The sequence below is a fragment of the Panthera uncia genome, chromosome D2 (assembly GCF_023721935.1).
Source record: "Panthera uncia isolate 11264 chromosome D2, Puncia_PCG_1.0, whole genome shotgun sequence".
NCBI lineage: Eukaryota > Metazoa > Chordata > Mammalia > Carnivora > Felidae > Panthera > Panthera uncia.
In genome coordinates this window covers 29156367-29179543 of record NC_064818.1, presented here as the reverse complement: position 1 = coordinate 29179543, position 23177 = coordinate 29156367, and the positions used below count along the sequence as shown (strand labels likewise).

At 52.0% G+C, this 23177-nt stretch overlaps 1 protein-coding gene across 3 annotated transcripts in view; it reads right to left on the bottom strand.

Annotated features, from left to right (window-relative positions):
* The window catches only part of HK1 (hexokinase 1), a 124892-nt gene that overhangs the window by 8910 nt on the left and 92805 nt on the right, over positions 1-23177 (bottom strand). For all 3 annotated transcript variants that reach the window (XM_049645165.1, XM_049645164.1, XM_049645166.1), the window contains 11 exons: positions 21982-22077; positions 21307-21406; positions 21012-21195; positions 14307-14462; positions 11605-11838; positions 9162-9466; positions 7614-7762; positions 7176-7295; positions 5713-5808; positions 3961-4060; positions 774-957 (listed from right to left, as the gene is read on the bottom strand). In XM_049645165.1, coding sequence (XP_049501122.1) covers positions 774-957; positions 3961-4060; positions 5713-5808; positions 7176-7295; positions 7614-7762; positions 9162-9466; positions 11605-11838; positions 14307-14462; positions 21012-21195; positions 21307-21406; positions 21982-22077 — 1724 coding nt within the window. The remainder of the gene's footprint in view (positions 1-773; positions 958-3960; positions 4061-5712; positions 5809-7175; positions 7296-7613; positions 7763-9161; positions 9467-11604; positions 11839-14306; positions 14463-21011; positions 21196-21306; positions 21407-21981; positions 22078-23177) is intronic.

Here is a 23177-nt window from a genome sequence, read left to right as displayed (position 1 = left end):
TATTTGGAAAAAGCAAGAATCTTGAGGGTAGCTGGAGAACAGCTCCTATTTGGGAGGTGCTGCCCCCCCCCCCCCGCCCCCCCCCCCCACCATTCCTTCTGTCTGCTCCTGGGGACACAGCTCGGACCAAGTCAATCCTGGTGACGGCAGAGGATGGCCTGAGTCCTGGGAGCCTGAGACAAGGAGTCATCTGTGTCTACGCAGGGAGGACAGACACTGCCATCTCAGGGACAGTCTCTGGGACCCAAGCTCCAAACAGCCACGAGGCAGTGCAGGAGGCTGGGGGAGGATGAACAGAGCCGAAGCCCCTCACCCCCACTGGCCACATCCTAATTTACCTTGACCTTTGACAACTGCAGGTCAAGTGTGTTTTACTTCCACTAAATAAAACAAAACCCTGCTGACCAAGAGGTTTCTATTAGTCTGCTGGGGAAGAAACACAGAGCAACGGGAAGGCCAGAATGTTCCAGGATGAACATGATAGCTGAGGGAAGCGGTGTGGCCGCTGCCACCTCGTCCTCTGAGCGTACTCGGGCAGAGGCGGCACGACACCAGGACGTCAACCTGGGCCCACTCGTATCAAGGCGGCGGCCCGTCCTCCTGGTTCTCTGCTCTCCTTGAACCAAAAGCAAAGGTCAGGAGGGAATCTGAGGGACTAGTCTCCACGCCTCTGTCCCAGACTCCTCTCCTACTAGAAACTTCTTCCACTGTTAACAGACCGAATGCAGCCTCATGCCCTCACCGTCCCTTCTTCCTCTACCAAGCACCATTACCTTTGTTTTCCAGCATTTAGAGAATATTCATCCACCAGTCTGTCATAGAGAGTTCTGATGTCATCGAGACACCCGTTGTCCCCAAAGGCACCCCACTCCATGTTGATGCACATTCGCCCCTCGTCCCCCTCCAGCATCTCGACATTCTTCATTTCTTCCATGTAGCAGGCGTTGCTGCCGGTCCCTGCAACACACAAGGAGGGGGATGAATGGCTGTGCCACCGTGCCCGGGGAGGCGGGGAGGCGGGGAGGCGGGGAGGCTCTGGGGCCTGGGGCTCCCCAGGTATGGGATACATTTTTGAGACGAATAAAGCCACAGCTTCGCTTTCCTCAGGTTTTTCAGGAAAACCTCAAAATACAAAAGGAGAGTCAGAGAGCATCCGATTAGACGTCAACATCAAGAGCCTCGTGTGTTTACCTGCCCAGGCAAGGCCATATATACCTTAATGGAAGACGGTGTTCCAACAGGGCCCTGTGTCTTCAACGGCAAAAGTTTAGGCAATATTCAGGTTGGAGGGACATTGCCTTCTCTCTCCTCTCCACACACACAACTGTGTACACACATGCATGTATGTAAAATATTATACCGGAGGTTGTCTACTATCACCCATGGAAGTCTGCTTATCTTTACTGATCAACCATGGTCACGGGCTATGCCTGCCCAGTCCACCCTCCCGTGCGTACCAGAATGAAGCCCACAGTTGGTTCAGGGAAGGCCAGCGTCCTCAGCATGTCAGTGGCACCTTTCTAAAGGTGACACCATTTCAGTGTCACGGCCCTCTTTGAAAATCAGAGGGTTCTTCTGAGAAAAGGAACACTTCTCCAGACGCACACACTCTGCATGCACACGATCTGACCGACATACAGTTTCCAGAGGCTCTGAGCCTCTGGTCTCCACCCCTGAACTCCCCCACAACAGGGCTACTGAGGCTGTGGCCCCGCAAAGACCGGGGTGACACCACAAAGGGTTTGCGGGTCTCGCCCATGAGGAATTAAGTGTAGAAACAGAGAGGAAGACTTCTAAAATTTTCACAGCAGGGGCGCCCGGGTGGCTCAGTCAGTTAAGCGTCCGACTTTAGCTCAGGTCATGATCTCGCAGTTTGTGGGTTCGAGCCCCACATCGGGCTCTGTGCTAACAGCTCAGTGCCTGGAACCTGCTCCAGATTCTGTGTCCCTCTCTCTCGCCCCACCCCTGTTCACGCTCTCTCTCTCACTCAAAATTAAGCATTTTTAAAAAATTCCTTAAAATTTTCACAGCAATTTCAAGTGCCATGACATCCAAGCCTGTGGTCATTGGCCTTGTCTCAGTGAACGGACTAGAAATTTTATTTACTTTATTTTATTTTTTAATGTTTTTATTTATTTTTCAAAGAGAGAGAGAGAGGCAGAGTGCGAGCGGGGGAAGGGCAGAGAGAGGGAAACACAGAATCCGAAGCAGGTTCCAGGCTCTGAGCTGTCAGCATACAGCACGACGCAGGGCTCGAACTCATGAACCCTGACATCATGACCTGAGCCAAAGTCACTGAGCCACTCAGGTACACCCCGCCCGCACTAGAAATTTTAAAACCAACCAACTCACCAAGGAATACTTCCCACAGACACTTTCATATGCACCTCTGATCACCTGGGGAGCCTGTTAAGATGCAGATTCTGATTCAGAAGGTGGGGCCTGAGACTCTGCATTTCTAACAAGCCCCGCCCACAGGCGACTCTGCTGCTGCTGCTGCTGCTGCTGCTGGCCCGAGGTCCACGCTTTCCGTCACAAGTGCCACCAACCCATCCTAGGTGGGATGCAGACGGACCCTTCGACACCCTTGGGGGACACAAGGCCATTCCCACTGGCTAGATCAAAAGGGCTTTGATTGTTTTCATTCCCCTTTAAAGAAACGAGTAGAATTCGCAGATGCTTCTCCCTGGGTAACTGGATTATTCTTGGGTTTTGTTTTCTCTGTGCCCCTTCACCGCAAAGTAGGAAACAGAGAAGAGAAGCCCCAGAAATGGCAAGGGGTGCACAGAAAGCCAAAACACATAAATCATACTTCTCGCCAGCGGGTGTCGGAAGACATCGATGGATGAAGAGAGAAAAAAGCAGGTGTGAATGAATGCAGCTGGAGCCGTGGAGAACCTCCACCAGCTCGCTCTGGTGCCGGAAACGGCTAATCGGCGGCCCTGAACGGGGCAGGAAGGCCAGGCCCGGCCGGACAGTGGGAATGTGCTGTGTCACTCTGGATTTACAAGGCACACCTAAGCCCATTCGTAAGCAGAAGAGCAGGGCTGCGTGGGCAGAGAGAGGTCTGCGAAAGAAAGGAAGAAGCAACAGAGCTCCGGAGCCGGGCCCCCACAACCTTCCACCTGCAGCTCCTCCCTGGTTTTCTGAATTTCCTCTGGAGCCGAAAATGGCTTCACAAACGAAAAGGTCTTCGGGCACCAGGAAGGCAGCCTGTGGGGGCCTTATCCCAATCTCCCAGACACTTGGCACCCAGTCTGCACCACGGGGCTGCCTGCCACCCCTCCTTGTCGGGGTGGGGCCCGCATCAGTTGGCCAAGAGGCAGGGCCTTCCAGCATCCTGACGCCAGGAGCAGGCTCAAGTGGACAACTGGTCTTCTCTCTCGCAGCGCAAATCAACATGCTTCAGGAACGATGTGCTCTCAAGCCCAGGCCCCTGACGTGTTTGGACTATAAGGAACAGCACCCTCTCTGCCGCCCACTGAAGTGGCTGGCATTGCTCACAAACAGTGGCTGCCAAAAGCAAAATGGTGCCCGAGGCTCCTCTCTGGCCCTTTCCCACAGTCCGGGGAGAAGGAGGGCTCTGCTGCCTTCCCAATGGCGGGCCTCGACCCCACAGCACCCACCTGCTGGCCCTCTGTACACGCCCGGCATTGCCCTGATGGCCAGGCCAGCCCCGGTGTTCCCACCCTATCCACCCAAGCCATGTGAGCCGTTCAGAGCCTCGTTCCCGGAGAGCTCCATTTCTGAGCTGAGTCTGGTCATAGCCTTGGGGTGAGTGTTGGGGAGCAGAAAGTCCCCTGGAGAGCTCTGTGACATTGGTCCAAACTCTGAAGGTGGCACGGAGACAACAGTGACAGATAGTGTCCCACGCAGGGACTGAGCTGCTGGCTCAAGGTCCCACAGAACAGGAAAACCCAGCCGTCCCTGCCCCAGAGACAGACTTTCTGGGACACCCACCTACGATGAGTCCAACCTCGCAGGTAGGCTCTTCATAAGCACAGGTCATCATGGTGCCCACTGTGTCGTTGACCACAGCCACCACGTCCAGGTCAAATTCCTTCGGAAAGAAAAGGACACAGCTTTAGGGGAGGGACAGCGCTGCCTGATGCATCCTCCAGAATAGTTTCCTTACCAGCCTTTAAAAAGCTAATTAAATGTTGACTAAACACCAACTATTAGTGCTGTATCTGAAATCTGAGATCTAAAGAAAGTATTCTCCCCATTTCACAGATGATGCTGAGTACTGGCGAGGCAGCCTGGAGGGAACTGCCGTGTGGAGAAAAGCCAAGCGACGGTGGCCAAATAGCTCTCTCTGTCCTAGGAGTGTAGAGTGTGACAGTCTTTTAGAAGGCAAAACAGAAACACCAAATCCATTTCTCAGAATCTGTCCTTCAGATAGAGCCATGCTGGTACCCAAAGGTACCGCATGACTTACACGGGCCCAAAAGAGAAACCATCTAAATACAGAATCGAAAGGGGCGACATGAAACACGGGTTCTAGCAAACACTGGCATCCTGTGCGGCCAAGGAAAAGAATGGGGTTGGTCTCTAGGTAGTGACAGGAAAAGATGCCTGTTTCCTATCAGAGGAAATACGCAGGTTGTATATACAGCAGGATTCCCATTACAAAATGTGTGTGTGGTGACATACGCACAGAAAGTAAACTGGAAGAATGCCAACATTCGGGGCTGTGAAATGGGCCCAAGTAGGCCATCAGGTTTCTCTCCAAAAGGATATAGGCTGTCTAGCATATTCTGCCAGCTGTGACCAATCCCTCTTTCAAAAAGCCATTCACGCCAGCCTTCCCCACCACCTGGTCATTTGTCTGCTCTTTTGAACTAAAGTAAGCAAGCCAGGGGGCGCCCGTGTGGCTCAGTCGGTTAAGCGTCCGACTTTAGCTCAGGTCATGATCTCGCGGTTTGTGACTCCGAGCGTCTGGCTCTGTGCTTGATGTCTCAGAGCCTGGAGCCCGCTTTTCGGATTCTGCGTCTCCCTCTCTCTCTGCCCCTCCCCCACTCGTGCTCTCTTTCTCTCTCTCTCAAAAAATAAACATTAAAAAAAAATTTAAAGTTAGTTATTTGACTAATCCCTTCATTAACGAGTTCATCTCTAGAATTCTTCATTTTGTTTTGCCAATGTCCTCCAGCCAAAGAGCAGACGCCTACAGGCAAACAAAGCTGGGTACATCAACTGCTTGCAACACGGGCGGCACATCTCGTGGAGCATCTCAGAACGAGCTAGAAAGCATTCACGGCGGACAGGACTCAAGCCCAGGTTGGGGGCTTTAGGGAGGGTTCAGAGTGGGGCTGGCCCTGGATTGGATGCTGTCTGGAAGCAGGGCGATTCTGGGTGTGTGCGGAGTTCTGACATGGGTATAGACTCGTCTTATTCTTGTGTAATTCCGTCACAGTCGTGGAGTGAAACCTCGTGTCCAACAGGAGGGCGCCAAGGCTGACTGACCGCTCCAGGCTGGGCCCAGCTGCTTTTCTCTTTTCCAAGCTGTAGGAGGATCGTGATTTCACCTTTCTTGGACTACCCTTCAACAGCACAAAACCGTTCACCTCCGCTTTACTGCTGACAGTGTGGGGAATTTCTAACCCAGGTCACACGCTTCTGCATTGTTTGAATTCTTTACGACAAGCAAGTACAATTTTTATAACCCCCAAAAAACAGTGAAGATTTTTTTTTAAACATCCTTTTAATAGTTACCTCTCTCCTTTTGATCGCATCCCTTAGTAAGGTTGCTACATCGTGCCCCACGCAGTCGGTTGCCTTAAAACCCTTCGTCCAGGTGATCAAGATTCCCTGAAACAGGAGAGGCACCAGGAGAATCCTGTGTAATTAGCCCGTCTGTGTAGGATATAAAATTTCACTCCCTCCCTCCCAAGTATCTCCTGAGTATAGCGACACTATGCTAGGACATCTGAGGCACAAAGCAGTAAAACATAGGCAGTCCTCCACAGGCCCGCCCTCTCCTAACCATCCCCACAGCGGTCTGGTTTATAATCCTCATTTCACAGATGGAGAAACTGAGGCATAGAAGGATAACGGTGCAGCCTCTGGTATAACCAACTAGTTCCCTTAAAGAACAGTTTGCCGACAACATAAATGGAGAAATGCGAATTTTCAGTGACCCTGTTACTGCCTAAAGTAAACTTCAGGTTTGAATGAAGCTATACTTCTGCTGGGTGTGTGCTCAGTACGATGAATACGGGTGACGGTGGAAGTGAAAATTCCTTAAAAAAACATCAGACCTTTAAAAGCTGCAAAGCACAAGTTTGTATGGATCTAACTGCTGAGATCTAAACGAGCTCAAGAGGAAAAAGCCCCAAGTCAGCACAGGGACTTGATTAACTGGCTTCCAGAGGCAGGTGGCCCTCCCTGGCTTCCCTCGTGTTGCCAATCGCCAATCGTAGGCCGTAAACCCTGGCCTAAGGCTCTGTGTGATCTGATGCTCCCTCTAGGGCCTCCTCCCTGGCCATACCCGCACCTGTGACTCTAGGAGGCCCCCGTGGCTCCTCCAGCATGACTGGCTGGGTCCTGCCTCTGTGACTGCACACTCAGTTCCCTCTGCAACAGGTACCCCCCTCCCCACCCAGCCCAGTGCTAAGAGGCAGGTGGAAGGCTGGGGTTCCATTAGACTGTTGGCCCCCTGAGGATGGGAACTGTCACCTTCTGTTCTGTACCCAGCGTTTAGTAAGTACTCAGCAGGTGCTCAAGCCCTGACCCCAGACCCTGTTTCATCCCGTTTATTGAACAAACATTTATTAAGTATTTCCTCCGATAGAACTCTGTGCCAGGGCATGGGGGTCCTTGCTCAAGGAGCACCCGACACAGCAGAAAAGAAAGACGCAATCCGTAATAATTATGAGAAAAGTACTATCATCGAGGCAACATTCAAAGGAAGAGGGAACACTGAGGAGGGCGAGGCACTTTTGCCTGGAGGACCAGGAGGCTTTCACAAGAGCAGGGGCTCGCTCCACATGATAAAAGATGAGTAGAGTCTCAAGATGAACTAGAGGGAGTGACGTAAAGCCTGGGCCAACCCGCTGTGACATGTGAGCCGTTCCCAACATCGAGGGGACAGTGAGCCTGGAGAAAGCCTCAAGAGCCAGCCCACACTGGCTACAGGGTGGTCAGCGCCTCCCTGCTCCTACAGGGAAGAGACTTACCGCATCCAAGCTCGTCTGCTTGCAGGGGAATGAGAACGTGAAGCCGAGAGGCATTCTGGGGCCTTTGATCCCCATGTAGTCCAGGAAGTCGGAGATGCAGGAGACGATGTGGTCAAACAGCTTTAGAAGAAAAGAAGGGATTACCCGAGCTCTCTGGTTTCACGCTTTCAGTGCACACGTACAAGTGCACGTTTGCACACATACACACGCACGCACGCACACACCCTCCCGACACATGCAGAGCAAGTACCCCTCCGGGAACTTCGCAGTCCCCTGAACAGCATAAGCCCAGCATTGCCGAAAGTGCCTGATGCTTCCAGGCTACCAGGCTACAACTGTAGAGCTGCACGAGCCATGTGGCAGGTTCTGGGGACCGCCAATGCCACTGGCCGGGTGACATGCGGGTGCCACTGTGGTAGAAAAGCAAAACTGTCTCACCTCTTCCCCAGTGCCCTGCATGATTTCAATGGGAATGGCGTAGATCTTGTTGTGCATTTCCACCGTTCTCTTTTTCCCACTGCGGATTTTCACCAGTAAGACACGGAAATTCGTTCCTCCAAGATCAAGGGCCAAGAAGTCACCATGCTCTATTACGGCCAAGAACATAAAGAACATCAAAAACAGCTAAGTGCCTCTTGGCAGCCAGTAACCCAAAAACTCGAGACTTTCGGGGCGGGGGGAGGGCTATATTAAATACGAGGGAGAAACTGTAAATCCTCCCTCTGGCACATTGCTCAGGCTCAGGGAGGGGCGGGCACTAACTCACTGCCCACCACAACCTTGGAGCCGCGCTAGAAGGACGAGAGACCCATGGATGAACCACCTGTCACAATAAACAAACAGATTTCTCCAGGGTTACTGAAAAGCTTGGCAACGATGACGCGATTTGAGGAAAGCTCGTACAAAAACTAGCAATTTACATCAGTGTGTAGAGGGTTTGCAAAAATGTGCACAGTCATTCTCTTCCCTGTGCTTTTCCTCTGCAAAGTGACTTTGCAGCCCTTCCCATCAAAAGATGGGAGTCTATTTCTGCTCCCCTGGGCTCTGGCCCAGCCTTATGACTGGCTTTGGCCGACAGAGTGTGGCAGAGGCGAAACTGAGCCAGTCCCAGCCTCGGCCTCCAAGAGGCTTTGAAGTCGGTCCTCTCTTTCACAGCCCCTGCTGCTACCACTCGAACAAGCCCGGTGGCCTGCCGGAGGATGAGACACGTGGCCAGGTACGGCTGCGCTCCAGCTGACTGCCAACGGTCGGACGCGGGAGGGAGGCCTCTGAGCTGACCCACCAGTGACTACAGACTCATGAATGAGTCCAGCAGAGACCAGCTGAGCCCGGCCCAGGGGAGCAACAATCGGTGGTTGGTATTTTAAGCCTCTAGGTTTGAGGGTGGTTTATAAAGCAATACTATAATGCCATAACAAGGAACTTATACGTAGGACCTAATTCCTATCACAGATACTCATTATTTCCAGGACGCACCCGAGAAGCCCCTCAGAGTCTCCACAGGGCTCAGCCCCAACTCAGGACCGGCAAGGTCGCGTCAAGGGTTAGATTCTGTTCTCCAACCTGCCTGGGTGTGCAAAGCCCCAGGCCTCGGTCTGCCCCCAGCACACCGTGTCAGGACTTAGGAAGGGTGCACCGGGTACCTTTCCTTCCGCGGCTTAACCTGTGTGCGAGAGAACCCACAGCAATCTCGGTGCTGTGGGAGAGGCCCGGTTTTGTTCTTTAAAGAACACTTTCTAATTGTGAGCCGGACTGTGGTTTTCGAGATGGTGCCTGCCTGGGAGGCCAGATCCAGGGAGAGTCAACTGCCCTGAGTCACACACGGGGCAAGTCGGTGGTAAAAATGGAAAACAGAGGTTCTGAGTGAGTTTTCCAGCTCTTGCCAAAATAAACACAACCACTGGAGAGGCCAACCTCCCTCCGCCCCACTCGGTCGCTGGTAGGAGAAGCAGGAGGGGTATGCTGGTCCCCAGAAGAGGCCCTCACCGGTCCCGTCTGGAGTGCTCCGGACGAAGGAGGGCAGCATCTTGACTACGGCCTTTTCGTGCGTCTGTTTCCTCAGGCCCATGTCCATCTCGGCCCGCATTCTCTTCTTCACCTCCAGCAGCATATCCTTGGTGAGGCGGAAGTGGGCCAGGGTCTCCTCGATCTGCCGGTGCTGCTCGGCCAGGCGGTAGGCCACCGCGGTGACCATGGCGGCCCCCTTGCCGCTGCCGCTCTCCGAGAGGAGGAAGCGCACATCGGAGTCGGGCACCAAGCGCCTCAGAGTCTTGTGGAAACGTCGTGAATACCTGGGGGGGGGGGGGGGGGGGGGGGGGGAGGAGGGCGTGCCACAACAGTTAGACTGCGCCATCTGTCAGGGACCTCTGCTTCCCCTTCCTTTCCCACACCTTAATTCCGTTTTCTAGAACTGAATTGCTCATCCCCAAGTCATACACATGCACAGTAGAAAAGCTCTGGCAAATGCAGAGGAGTAAGAAGGAAAAATGAAATAGTCACAAGCAGAAACGAGGACTCTCATTATCAGCCCGGTGTTTGGGAATCAGATGCATCAGGAGACAAGGGTGAGCTCTCCAACTTCCACCTCAGGTGACCTTGGGCCTGTGACTTCACCCTGGAGTCCAGGAGGACTGACACTATCTCCAGACAGTGGTGGGGTAGGCACTGACTGACTTCGTCAACAGCTCAGACTGGTTACTGGCGCTGGGGACGGGCTCCACAATCACTCATAATCACTCTTGTTTTTTTTTTTATTTTCACCTGCTCTTTCCCTCTGCCCCCAAGGGTCTAGACATTCTCTATTGGCTAGAGGAGGACTTTAGGACAGGACTCAGTGAGACACAGAGCCTCCGCAAAATTTATGGTCGGTCGTCAGGATGGAAGGCTGCCTGCCAAGGGAAACAGGGAAACCAGAACCCCAAATATTAGCAGTGATCAATGCCAGGGGCAGGACTAAACGTAACTTCTACTCTCTTTGTCATTTTGTGAACTATCTAACATTTCTGTGTACCAAATAGACGATACTCCTAAAACAAAACGCATTTAATCAACATTATCGTTAAAAAGGTGACCCTGGGGGCGCCTGGGTGGCTCAGTCGGTTAAGCGTCTGACTTCAGCTCAGGTCATGATCTCACGGTCGTGAGTTCGAGCCTCGCGTCGGGCTCTGTGCTGACCGCTCAGAGCCTGGAGCCTGTTTTGGATTCTGTGTCTCCCTCGTTCTCTCTGACTCTCCCCCGTTCATGCTCTGTCTCTCTCTGTCTCAAAAATAAATAAACGTTAAAAAAAAAAAAAAAAAATTAAAAGGTGACCCTGTCAGTGACGAGTTCTGGGGGTGGCTGGTGGGGCTGGTCGTCCAATAGTGGGAATGTACTTAACACTTCTGAACTGTACGCTCAAAAGCGGTTAAGACAGTAAATTCTAGATTGTGTATTTTCCCACGATTAAAAACAAATTTTTTTTTAATGTGATGTTACAAATCCCTAAGCTTTCTTGTCCATACATTTGCCGAGAAACCACCCGCCCACCCCCAAAAATGATAGCTAGCTCCATTATCGAAAATTTTACAAATACTTTAAAAATACGAAGGAATAAAATTACGAACCTAACGGACAATAGCATCTGACTGGCTCAAACCCTGCCCCCTCGTGACAATGATTTCCATTTAAGTCAACGTTTATTATTCAACGCCCGCTAGAACTGGAGTGAGGGCGTCACAAGGCCACTCTATGTACACTTTGTATATATGGTGGCAAAGTACCTGAGGTCCTGCGCGAAACTCACGTCAAAGGGAGCTGTTGTTAAAAGCTAGTCTATAATTATAGACGCAGAATTTCACCTTTAGCCTTTAAAAAATGTGCAAGCCGTGTTCTTGGTACCACAAAAGGCTTCTGCAGCTAAGGCGCTCACTACACCAGGAGGCAGCATGGTGACTGCCCCTCATCGTCAACAGGGGCCATTTACAACTTCTAGCTCCCTCGGGCTCTCCTCTCTCAGATGCAAAATGTCAACAAGCTGCCGGTTTAAAAAAGGCATGTCTGAGGGGTTGGGGGGGGCCTTTCACAGGAGCCTCTAAAACAAGAATGTGGGCATTGCACCCTTGACCCGAGCTACAGTGAGGGTGAAGGTTGTTGACGAAATACGAGTAAGCAAGAGGATTTAAGATACAGACATGTTCCACCCAGCGCTCCTGGCAGCTACGGAAATCCCCAAAAAGACTTATGAAATGAGACTTGACAGTCCAGAAGCAACACCAGGAGAACGGGCTGAGGGCCAGATACTTCTCAAGGGGGCAATTCTGACCTTTCTGCCCAGAACTAGATACACTCTTGTATGCCAAAAACCTTCACTGGGTGCAAAAGTCTGACCTTTGGAGGAGGTCCTTAGCCCAGATGGGCACTGAGCACCAATGACAGCAAAGGGCAGACTCACTGTGGGTGCGTCTTGTAAAGAGACCCGTCGACACCAACCGTGGTCCGCAGCCTGGGTGTGCCCTTGTTATCTCGAAGGCGGTTCAAGATGGCGCCCAGCGTTGCAGCCACCAGGTTGGCAGAGCGAAATGAGACAATGGTACACACGTGCTGGACTGAAATACAGTCGTCATCAGATGGCTCCACTCCCAGGCGGGTCAGGATTTCTTTGGCATTGTGGAGGCCTTCCTTATTCCTGTGAGGTCAGAAGCCAATTAACCGTGGGTCAAGGACCACATCAGGCAGTGCAAAGCACTGAGGTTCGAAAGTGCTGGAAAGGTGAGGGCCGCCTGGGGGGCTCAGTCAGTTAAGCGTCTGACGTTGGCTCAGGTCACGATCTCACAGCTCGTGAGTCTGGGCCCCGCTCTGTCAGCACAGAGCCAGGAGCCTGCTTTGGATTCTGTGTCTTCCTCTCTCTCTGCCCCTCCCCCACTCGTGCCCACTCTCTCTCTCTGCAGATTCTGTGTCTCCCTCTCTCTCTGTACCCACCCCCACTTGGTGCGTGTGCCCGCTCTCTCTCTCTCTCTCTCTCTCTCTCTCAAAAATAAGCATTAAAAAAAATTTAAAGAAAAAAAAAGTTGTATGGTATGGAATTAAGACATCAAATGCCTGAGAACAGGAGGAGGAGTCTACTCTGTAAGAAATACCAGGTAATAGGAGAAAAAATAGTAGTAGGCTGGGTTATGACACGCCGGGCACACGGAGAGAGATGGAGAGGCGAGACATAGCTGCCCACCCCGGAGCTCAGTGCTTAGGAGACCCAGGGAGACCGCCGGCGCTTGGGGTCTGCGAGTTGCCCTGGGAGGCTTACACGCCCTTGAGGTTTTCCAGTCAAGTTTTAATTTTCTACGTACACGTTTTGTTATCTTTTGTTAGATTCATTCTGAGGTACTTTATAATTTTTTTACTATTACAGACGGCATGGTGTAGATGGCCTAAATTCACGTGTATATATCTTTTGTTCACTTGAACGTACCATAGTAACGTAAGATGTTAATATGGGGGAAACTCAGGCAGCGATATGGGGGAACACTCTGCACCGTCTTTGCAATATTTCTGTAAGTCTAAAAATATTCTAAAATAAAAGGATTATTTAACATTTTAATTATTGCCAATATATAGAAATATAATTGACTTTGGCATCTCCTCTCCAGACGATTCCCTTACCCCTCATTATTCTATTCACTCCTCTAGATATTTTTGGTGTTCCATACACACAATTAACATCTGCAAATAATGATACTTTTACTTCCTTTTTTTATTCTTAAGCCTTTAATTTTTCTCTTTTATTCTTAAGCCTTTAATTTTTCTCTTTTTTTTTTTTCTTTTTCAACACTGGCTACGACTCCAGACAATGCTAAATAAAAATGGGGGATCCTCTCTTACTCCCGATTTTAAAGAGAATGCTTTGAACGTCTGTCTGCCCTGGTAGGATGCTTAGGTTTCGTTCAGACAGCCTTTATTACAATACACACGCTTTCCTGAGCTAGTTCAAGTGGGCTTTTGTTTCGTGGTAACCAGTGGGCCAACACCAGAAGCAGGCCAAAAGGAAGGCATTTCCTGACTCTGTCGATGACTTTAAGGGCATGCCATGAGCCTCCTGCCCCCTCCCTTCTCAGTAGCCAGCCTGGAGGCTGGAGGAGAGAGGTGGCTGGGAACTCAGTATCATGGCGCTCCGCTGACACCAGCTCTCCCCTGGTAGTTCCCAAAGGGGAGCGATCCTCAGGTAAATGCCCATACATGGATGTGACAGAGGAGTACGTCCACATAAACCCCGTCCCATCTCCTCAGCCTCCTTCTCTACCTGCAGACAGCTCATAGGCATCTCCTCCCAGGAGCCAGAGCTAGGAAGCCACTGGTTCGATCGGAGTCTCCAGGACCACCGCAGGGCGGTGGCAATGACAGCTTCGTACAGAGATGAAAGGACTTCTCCAGCACCAAGCTAGCCCTATCTTTCAGCAGGTGGCCTCACCTAGCTACATGTCTCCAAACCAGGAACAGAGCCTGGTGGCACACGGAGGCCGGCCACAAGAAAGGAGTCCTTCAGACTTGGAGGTGCCCAACCACATCAAACGGCTGTGGGATCAAGTTTACCCTCTTCCCTCTCAGGGTGAAGGCCCGCAAGTAACAGTCAAGGCAGAGAAATCCGGGTTTCTCAAGTTGAGGCCGAAAGGTAGCAGTCAGGTCTCTGGCTGGACTCCTTCCTCCCATGTCGATCTGCCCTGTCTCAGCTGTTAATCGATGTTTCCCAAACTTGTGCCAGGGAACACGTCTGGCGGTTAACAGGTGAGAGAATTGGGGGGAGTAGTGGGAGGGCATTTCAGGCATAAAAGAAGTTTGGGAAATTATCAGTTAACCAAAGTGAACTGGGCTCTCTTTACCATGCTAATGATTACTATAAATCTCTAAATGGAAGATTTAGTAATTCCTGATTCTTCACGGAATACCTTATCTTGAGATCCCCAGGGTTCCCTAGAACACAGTCTACAGAAGGTCCTACTATGTGCAGGGAGGCTTCCAAGCCCAGGCCCCGGGCTCAGTGAGCATCTCGTTCACCACTGGAGTCATCTACTCCCTGGGCTCTAATCTCCCGTGTGTGTGCAGGTGGGGATGGGGAGGGGCTGGAGGGAAGGAAAAGAGAAATCCTTGAGGGGCGGCACCTACTTTTCAATGGCTGACACATCACTGGTCTTGAACTTCCCCCTCGTGAGCAGCTCCGGGGTGATCCGTCCTTCAAATAAGAGGCCCTCCTTGGCCATCTTGACCAGGATCAGTCGAACCAGCTCCCCCAAGTACATGCCACTGACCATCTTCTCAAACCTGCAGGAGAAAAGTGTATGGCACCTGTCAGGTCCTTCCTACGTGGGTACCCCAGGGGCAGCTCGTGAGGAATAGGACAGACAGAGGGGAGGGAGAGGGAGCCACCGCCTCAGGCTTCTGAGCTCATGGTCCCGCCAGCAGGCAAAACCACACACAACCGTGTGACTAAATGGTGACGGGACAGCAGTGGGGGAGGGGTGACTCCTCTAGACCCCACACCTATCCCTAGGTGGACAGAGGAGGTAAGCAGGGACAGGCAGGGAAGGCTGCCTGGAGGTGAGACTGGGGGTGATGAGGAGGCCCCCAGACAGAAATGAGAATATGATCATTTCTTATAAAACTCTATGCTCTGCCTTTTATTTTTTATTTTTATTTATTTATTTTTCGTTTTTAAAGTACGCTCCACGCCCAGCACAGAACCCAACATGGGGCTCAAAACCACGACTCTGAGATCAAGACCCGAGCTGAGATCAAGAGTCAGACACTTAACCAACGGAGCCACCCAGGCGCCCCTTTGCTATACTTTTTATTTTTATTTTTTATTTAAAAAATTTGTTTAATGTTTATTTATTTTTGACACAGAGAGAGAGAGACACAGTGTCAGCAGGGGAGGGGCCGAGAGAGAGGGAGACACAGAATCCAACGCAGGCTCCAGGCTCTGAGCTGTCATTACAGATCCTGACGCGGGGCTCAAACTCATGAACCGTGAGATCATGACCTGAGCCGAGGTCGGACGCTCAACCGACGGAGCCACCCACGTGCCCCTTTGCTATTTTTTTTAAAGCGTTTTCGTCTCCATCACTCCACTAGGGAGGCTCCAAGCCTTGAGAAAAGGAGGTGGCTGGGGAACATTCTCTCCATTTCCCAGCTCAGTCAGAACAGGTAAAATGCCTTCTCTGAGGGAAGGCTGAGTAGACGATGGGGCTGAAACACAGCCATTTCCCATGGGACTCCTGTCACCGGCCACCTCCCTGGCATCCATGTTCTCCTTCTCTAGCCAAAAGGAGCAAAAATTTGCTTTGGGGTGCCCATTCCTCTCCCACTGACCTCACCCTAAATGCCAGGGGAGGGCTCTGAGTAGCTTAAAGCCAATCAGCTCATCCCGCTGCTCGGGCGGCGCACAGCCACGGGCCAGTCACAGAGCGAATCGCCTCTCTTGTGTCCCTGGGAGGGGTGGCATGAGGTGTGGGCTCTGTAACTGCAGCGGCCACCTTGAGCCCAACGCTGCAGAGGAGAGGCTACCACGGACCAGGGCTCCGTGCCACACCTGAGCCAGACTCAGGCCCCGAATGCTGGCTGGGCAGGGCCCAGGAGGAAGCCCTGAGCCGGACAGATCAGAGAGGCAGGTCCACATCCAGGTGGCCTGCCTCTCCTCCGAGGGAGGCCAGCTGGCACACCCAGAGCTGGCTGTGACACAGCAAAACAATCTGTTCCGTTCAGAGCCAGGCCCGGGAGCCAGGGAACATGTTGCTGGGACCTGAGCGCCTGGCCCTCCCTCGCCCCGACGCGGGCGCAGAGAAACACCGCTCTCATTGTTCCTGCTCCTGACAGGATCAGACAGGACCGCCCCAGCCACAGCTGTGTCGAGGATCCCTGGCAGGACTCGGGCCTTTCTGAGGCCCGGCTGCCCAGCTGCCGCCCCAGGTACCTGTGGGAACGGCCTCTGCACAGCCCCGAGCCGGAATCTCGAAGCAGGCAGGAGCCAGACTGCCCGGGGCTCAATCCCGGCTCGGCCGCTTCCTGTGCTACTTACTTCTTGATCCCCTCACCCAGAATATGGGGATAACGGCAGGGCCTACCGCTAAGGCCGCTGGGCAGAGGATAGGAGGTAATATGGGCAAAGTGCTAGAATGTCTGCCCTTGCTATGCATCCCACTTTACTAAGCACTTCCCATGTAGTAACTTATTTGATCCTCACTAAAACCCTATGAGGTAGACAATATCACTATCCCCACTTTACAGGTGAGGAAGCTGAGGCATAGAGAGGTTATAAAACGTGCCCATGGTCACCGTCCCAGTTAAACACCAGAGGCTATGCTCTAACCGCTGTGCTGTTCTGCCTCTCTCATGGGCGATGTCATTTAATGTCAGCTATTACTGTCATGCCAGCAGCCCCACCCAGCCCCACCCCCAACCCTGTCTCTCTGTCTACCTTCATCAGCTCACTCCTTCCTGAGGCAGCCTGCCCCCACTGGGCAGCGTGACAACAGAAAAGGTTCCTGCCCTTAGGATGAGCCAAAATCAGCCTCCTGGCACCTTCTGCCCCTTGCTTTTCACTTCGCCCTCTGGAGACACAACGATCTCCCTTTTCTACACGACGTCTCTTCCATACATGGACCCCATCATCCCCTTTTCCTAGAACCCCTGTCAGAGCAGCAAAACCAGGAAAAAGCACCTCTGATGAGCCTCGCTCAGCTCAAGCCAAAGGCTCACGGACACAGCAGGGCTCCTCAACCAACATGCTCAACATGCTCTGCTCAAGTGAAGCCAAGTAACCAGGCAAGCCGTGATTCACCTCCTAGCACTCAGTGCCCACAAACACCATGGAGCCACAGCCTTCCCGCCGGCCGGTGGGCACAGGCAGGGCCGACACCCACGTGGCCTGGGGACAGGCTGGCAAGGGCGGGCTGGGGGTCATGTTCACACAAGGGGAGCAAGGACTCGCATGCCAATCGGGAGCTCCCCTGGCAGCCGGGGTCCGCTCCAATGGGCCGCCCGGGACCAGAGAAGTGGGAGAGGTCCGAGGCCACGCTAAGCAGGATTAGAGCTTTGGAGAGGTTCCGTGGAGCAGGCAGAGCGACCATAAGAAAAGGTGTCTGGGGACTGACTTCACTAGCGTTCAGGTCAAAGAATTCTGCAGGTCAAACCATCCTGCTGTCATGGTCACTGCTGCTGCTGTCTTGGGGGACATGTGGCTCCTTGCATGTTGAAGGATGTGATAAGGAATCACATAGGGCAACGGGATTTAAAATTCCAGACACGACACGGAAAAAGAAGATTAAGGAGTCCAAGAAGACAGGAGGGGACGAGACGGAGAATTAAAAATCACAGAGGGTGGGACCCAAATCTGTAGAAGGAGACAGGCATGTGACCAGAACAGGCCTAGTGTGGAAGGGTGCTAGGGAGGAAGCTGAATATCCGATCCCTTCTAGAGAGACACCTCCTAACTCTGGGGTAAAGCTAGGGTTGCTGGGTACTCAGGGCTGTCCCCTGCTATCCTGAAAGTAGTTATCACCAGTGCAGGCAGGAGCCACAGAGCCACCGTGACGATACCCTTCCTGGCCAAATGTATACAGTTGGTACTCAGTAAACGCAAACTTCAGTCAAAATGAATGAGTGCGTGTGTAGTGGTCTGGAGTCCGTCTGGGTACCGAGGGCCTTTGCACAAATCCCACACACTTAACATTTTCAACCCTGGTTAAAAAATGGAATCACCGGGAGAGCTCTCAGGCTCTTAAGGACAGGTCCCGACCCGGGCCAACTGGGTCAGAATTGGGAGGAAGGCGGGTAGGGTGAGGGGATGCCGGGGCTACAATATGTTTTTTAAAGGCCTTTATGGGGGTGCCTAGTCAAGCGTCTGACTCCTGACTTGGGCTCAGGTCATGATCTCGTGGTTCATGAATTCAAGTCCAGTATAAGGCTCTGAGCTGGTGGCAGGGAACTGGCTTGGGATTCTCTCTCTCTCTCTCTCTCTCTCTCTCTCTCTCTCTCTGCTTCTTCCCTGTGCGCATGCATGCTCTCTCTCTCCCCCAAAATAAATAAGCTTAAAATAATAATAATAATAATGATATTAATAATAATAATAATAATAATAAATAAAAGGCGTTTGTGTAAAGGCGATGAGCAATCAGCGATGAAAAACCACTCCTCCAGACCACCACTGATGATGCTGGTCCATAAATGGTAAGAGATGAGTCTTAGATATTCTAGAAGGTCACTCTAAAAACTCAAACTTTCAAATAGGGCAGAAAACCCTAAACCTAAGCCACATCAAACCTCAAGAGAGTCTTGGGCCAGCCTGTCCTATCACACTGCCTTGATTTCCCCACCAGTCAAATGGAGCAGACACCTCTCCCTGACAAGAACCAAATTCTGGCATTTGCACAGAATAAGGAAGACTCCAAAACTTAGGCAAGGTACCTAGGAAAGAGCAAAAATTTGCTTTGGCAAAAAACTCTCTGGCCAATAGCCTATTTCCAGGAATATGTGATGTAACTCAAGAATCCATCACCTCTTTAGCATTGTTCTTAACAAGACCCGACCTACGCTGACCAGTAAACAGGGAAACACACTGGAGAAGACGGACTTCACCCCACCCTTCACTATTGCACCCAACCACCTGTTTATTCACCACCCATCTCCTCCCCATCTAGCTACCTCCCCATATACCATCCATCCATCCATCATCCATCCATTCTCCATTTCCCCATCCACCCCCATCCATCCTTCCACCCATTCTCTATTTCCCCATTCACCCCATCCATCCATCCATTCATCTATCTATCTATCCATCCATCCACCTTTCCATCCTCACTCCTCCTCCTTAATCCACCATCCATCCATCCATCCATCCATCCATCTCTATCTATGCATCTACCCAACCACCATTCCAAAAATGTTTATCGCAAGGCAACTGTGAGCCCAGTTCACAGTTCAGCCTGGGGATACAGTTCAGCCCCTTAGAAAATTCAGAAATACTTCAAAATAGACGGCAGAGAAATCCAGGCTTCCACCCAAGCCACATGGGATCCCTGTGCTGAGGCTGAGGATACGGACCAGACATGGGCCTGGGTCACATCTGCTCAGTTATCACAGGTAACTGCCCTGCTCCCTGAGAAGGGCGACTTCTGATTAAATGATTGATAGTAACAACAGGTACGGGTACATAATCTCTGATCTGAAACCCCTGGGGTCACATATGCTTGGGAATGTGGAACCGTGAGAATTTTAGAGATGCACTGTGATACACACGCACATATTACAGAATATCCCCAGAGGTACCTGAGATAATGATGTGATCAAGCACATCCACAGATCTCCAGTGAACTGTAAAGCAGGCACAGTAAACAGCTTCATGTCACATGGGGTCAGGTTTTAGTGCCGCAAGTTAGGTAAATGGACTGGGGGGAAAAAAAAACCTTTGGCTGCCAGAGCTCTGGAACAGGCTTCCTTTATCACCAAGCTGGTACCCCAGTCTCTGGATGCAGAGTTGATGTTCAACTCTGGATCTAAGAACCTGGCATTCTCTTTCTGAGAAACCTAGTTTATTCCCCACCACAATTACCAGTGGAGGGGGGCCGCCCACTTATGGGATTCCATTAATTCGGGTGGAATTGGGTGGAAAGCCCAATCATCCAGCCTAGGCTATGGGGATTTTTGGGTGATGGGTTTCAAAATGACAAAAGAACTCCCACTTCTCTCTGGCACAAGTTAAGGACTGCTAAGGGGTGCCTGGGTGGCTCGGTCAGTTAAGTGTCCGACCCTTGATTTCAGCTCAGGTCATGATCTCATGGTTTGCGAGTTCAAGCCCCACATCGGACTCTGTGCTGACAGCATGGTGTCTGCTTGAGATTCTGTCTCTCTCCCTCTCTCTCTGCCTTTTCCTTGATCGCATGTTCTCTCTCTGTCAAAATAAATAATTTTTTTAAAAATTATTAAAAGAAAAAAAGATAAGGACCGCTAAGCCAACAGGGTTGAACACCTGTCAGCGCACTGATAACATCCGATCCCAGGATAAGGCTGCTGAGGGGTTGATCAGAGTGCTGCTAGCACAGGGGCATCGCAGAAAAACAGGGGCATATGCACTTCAGGAAGTAAGTAGCTCCTATCCAGAAATGCCAGAAATGCCCACACTAATGTCTGTCCTGAATAATGTCACTCATACCTCGGCAGCTCTCCCAGGCCAAAAATAACTTACCCAGTAAGTCTGATGCTCTTTATCAACTCTGACCCATCCGCCTATCCATGACACGGAAGAAGTTTCTCCCTTCTCCCGTCTCCCTAAGGTCTATATGACTCAAATGGTTTGCGCTCACTCCTCTGCATAACCAACATTTACACGTGGGACATACCTCCCCAACTAGCTCTTAAGTACTGGACTTAAGTAGGAAGGTCCTGCTCTGTCCTCGGAGCCTAGCACAGAGCTCTCAAGAAGTAGCATCGAATGAGTGGACACTCACTCTCTCTGCTCAGCTGATGCCCTGCTTACCTCATGGCCCCGCTCGCTCTGAGTGGCAATGCTAGTTTTCTACAGTGCTTCTGAACCTTAGCTTTCTGCGAGTGCTTCTGTATTTCTAATTTCCAAGATTTTTTATGAGGACGCAATTAGAGTGTAATTAGACAAAGAGACAATCATTCAAAACGTGCTTTTAAAGCGGCAGTCGCCACAGCTGCACATCTATCCACAGAAGGAGTGACAGGTCCCGCAAATTTGCTGGGCGTCTCCCTTTGTGACTACCTGCATTCTGCCCCTATCATCTCACAACCCACGCCTTTCGTTAAGTGTCCCCTAAGTCATGTGCACGAGTCATCAGAAAAGGTGGGACTCACAGCTGCTTCCCGGGGTTGAGAGAGCCACGGTCTATCTCCCGGTCGAACTCGGTGCGGATGTCTTCGAGGGACCCGTCGTCCCCAAAGGCCCCCCACTCCGTGTTGATGCACATCCTGCCCTCATCGCCTTCCACCAGGTCAATGTGCCTCAGTTCCTCCATGTAGCACGCGTTGGTGCCAGTGCCTGGGAGAGAGAGACACGATCAGAAGGTGTGACCACCACAAAATCAGGAGACGAGGCTGTGCCCTCCGGACACACCAGCCGAAGGGACGGATGAGGAGGAGGTGACGTTACCAATGATGAGGCCGACTTCGCACTGCTGGTCGTCGTAGCCACAGGTCATCATGGTCCCCACCGTGTCGTTCACCACAGCCACAATGTTGGCATCGTAGTCCTGGGGACACATGAGGGGGTGTCACCGTCCACTCTCGCATGGGAGCGGAGGTCACCAACCTTCAAGAGAGCGTGGCAAGAGAGCTCCCATTTCCACCCCTGCTCCTGGGAGCGGCGCTGCTCTCATTGCTGCCGGCACTCGAGTCGGCTGGATCAGAGCGCGGTAATTACATTAGGGAAACTGCACAGTCATCTTAATTACCTGGCTTAAGAGTCTTTCCAGAGCGGATCTTGCGCACAGAGCCACAGCCCTCTACAAAGCACCGCACCACATCAGTGCGCTGACTGCCCTCGTTCCGTGCGCACCGGCGGCACCTGACCGCGTCAGCTCCCCGCACGGCCCAGCGCTCCCCCCGCCCAAGGGCCTGGCTCCTTCGGGCGGCACTTCGGAGACCCCTGCTTTGAGCCACCCCAACCTTCGGGGCCGCGGACCCCCACCGTTCATCTGCCTGGGTCTTCGAGACACCTACGTGATGCCTCAGGCCGGGCGCTCCTGCCCTGCGGAAGGGCCTGGTCTGTTTTAGATCACAGACTTCTCCCCACACTCCCCCACCTCCAGGCGGCCCCGAAAGTTACCCCGCGCTTTTTGATGGCTTTGTTAAGCAGCTTCACCACATCCATTCCCTCCACTCCGCTCGCTTTAAATTTCTTTGTCCAGGTGATCAGGATGGCCTGCAAAGGAGAGCAGATGGGGGTTGGACGAGGGCCGGGAGGCCTCCAGAACCCCCAGGTCCCCGGGGAGGCCGCTCAAGACAAGTGACAAAGCAGAGGCCCAGAGAGGACAAGCGGTTCAGCCAGACTCCATTTAAAAAGAGAACAAGAGAAATCCCGTCATTGCCTGATCACCCCTCCCCACCTGCAAGCCAGGTCCCGGCTTCCACAGCCCCAGGGAAAGAGAGACAGAGCCAAGTTGGGCAGGAAAACAAAATGCCAAGATAATCCTTGGCTACTGAACTTCTAAAGTCAGGTCCTAGAGATTGCAAGGGAATAGCGACTAAATTCGATGTATGCCTCGTCCCCGACTTGGGACTTTAACCCCCGTTTGGGAGCAGCAATACAATACGATCCATTTGTGCTTGTAGATTAATGGAGAGACACCAAAAAGGAGAGACAGCCAGCGGTCATTCACTTGGGAACGGGGAAGGGTCAGAATTTTACTTTTTACTTTGTACCTTTATATTATTTCAATAGCTTTACGTATTGCTCTCATATTCTTTTTAATCCAAGATACTGAACAAAAGAATACTTGTTATACTTGAGTGTTGTTCTCTGAAAGGAGAAAGCTGCCATACACGCGGCAGGGCTGGGAAGACTTGTTACTGCTCAGGTCCCGTGGGCCCCTGGGGGCTGGGATGGGAGTTTGCCTATACACAGGCTGCCCCGGCTCACGGCGAAAGCCACGTGGCCTGTAAGGCGCACAGGAGGGTGCGTGTTTGGGAGAGTTTGTGGTTCTTTGCTCGGCAGCGGCCTGTTGCTAAGCCAGGCATTCCAAAAATCCCTGGACACTGCTTTCTTCCCCTCAATCCCAACCCCCAAGAGGCCTCCGAGAATGTTGCGGAAGGAATGCGGGGCTGGAAATCAGCAGGCGAGTCCTATTCTCACACCTCTGCCCGTTTCCTTGTGGGCAGCTCCCCGAATTCCTCTGAGAGTCACTTTGCTCACCTGTGGGACAAGGCAGCTGGTCTAGATCTGGACAATCTTGAAGATTCCAGGCATCCCTGAGGAGTGGGCACAGGCCCCCTGGATGGCTATTTAGTCTGCGGTCCACCGGC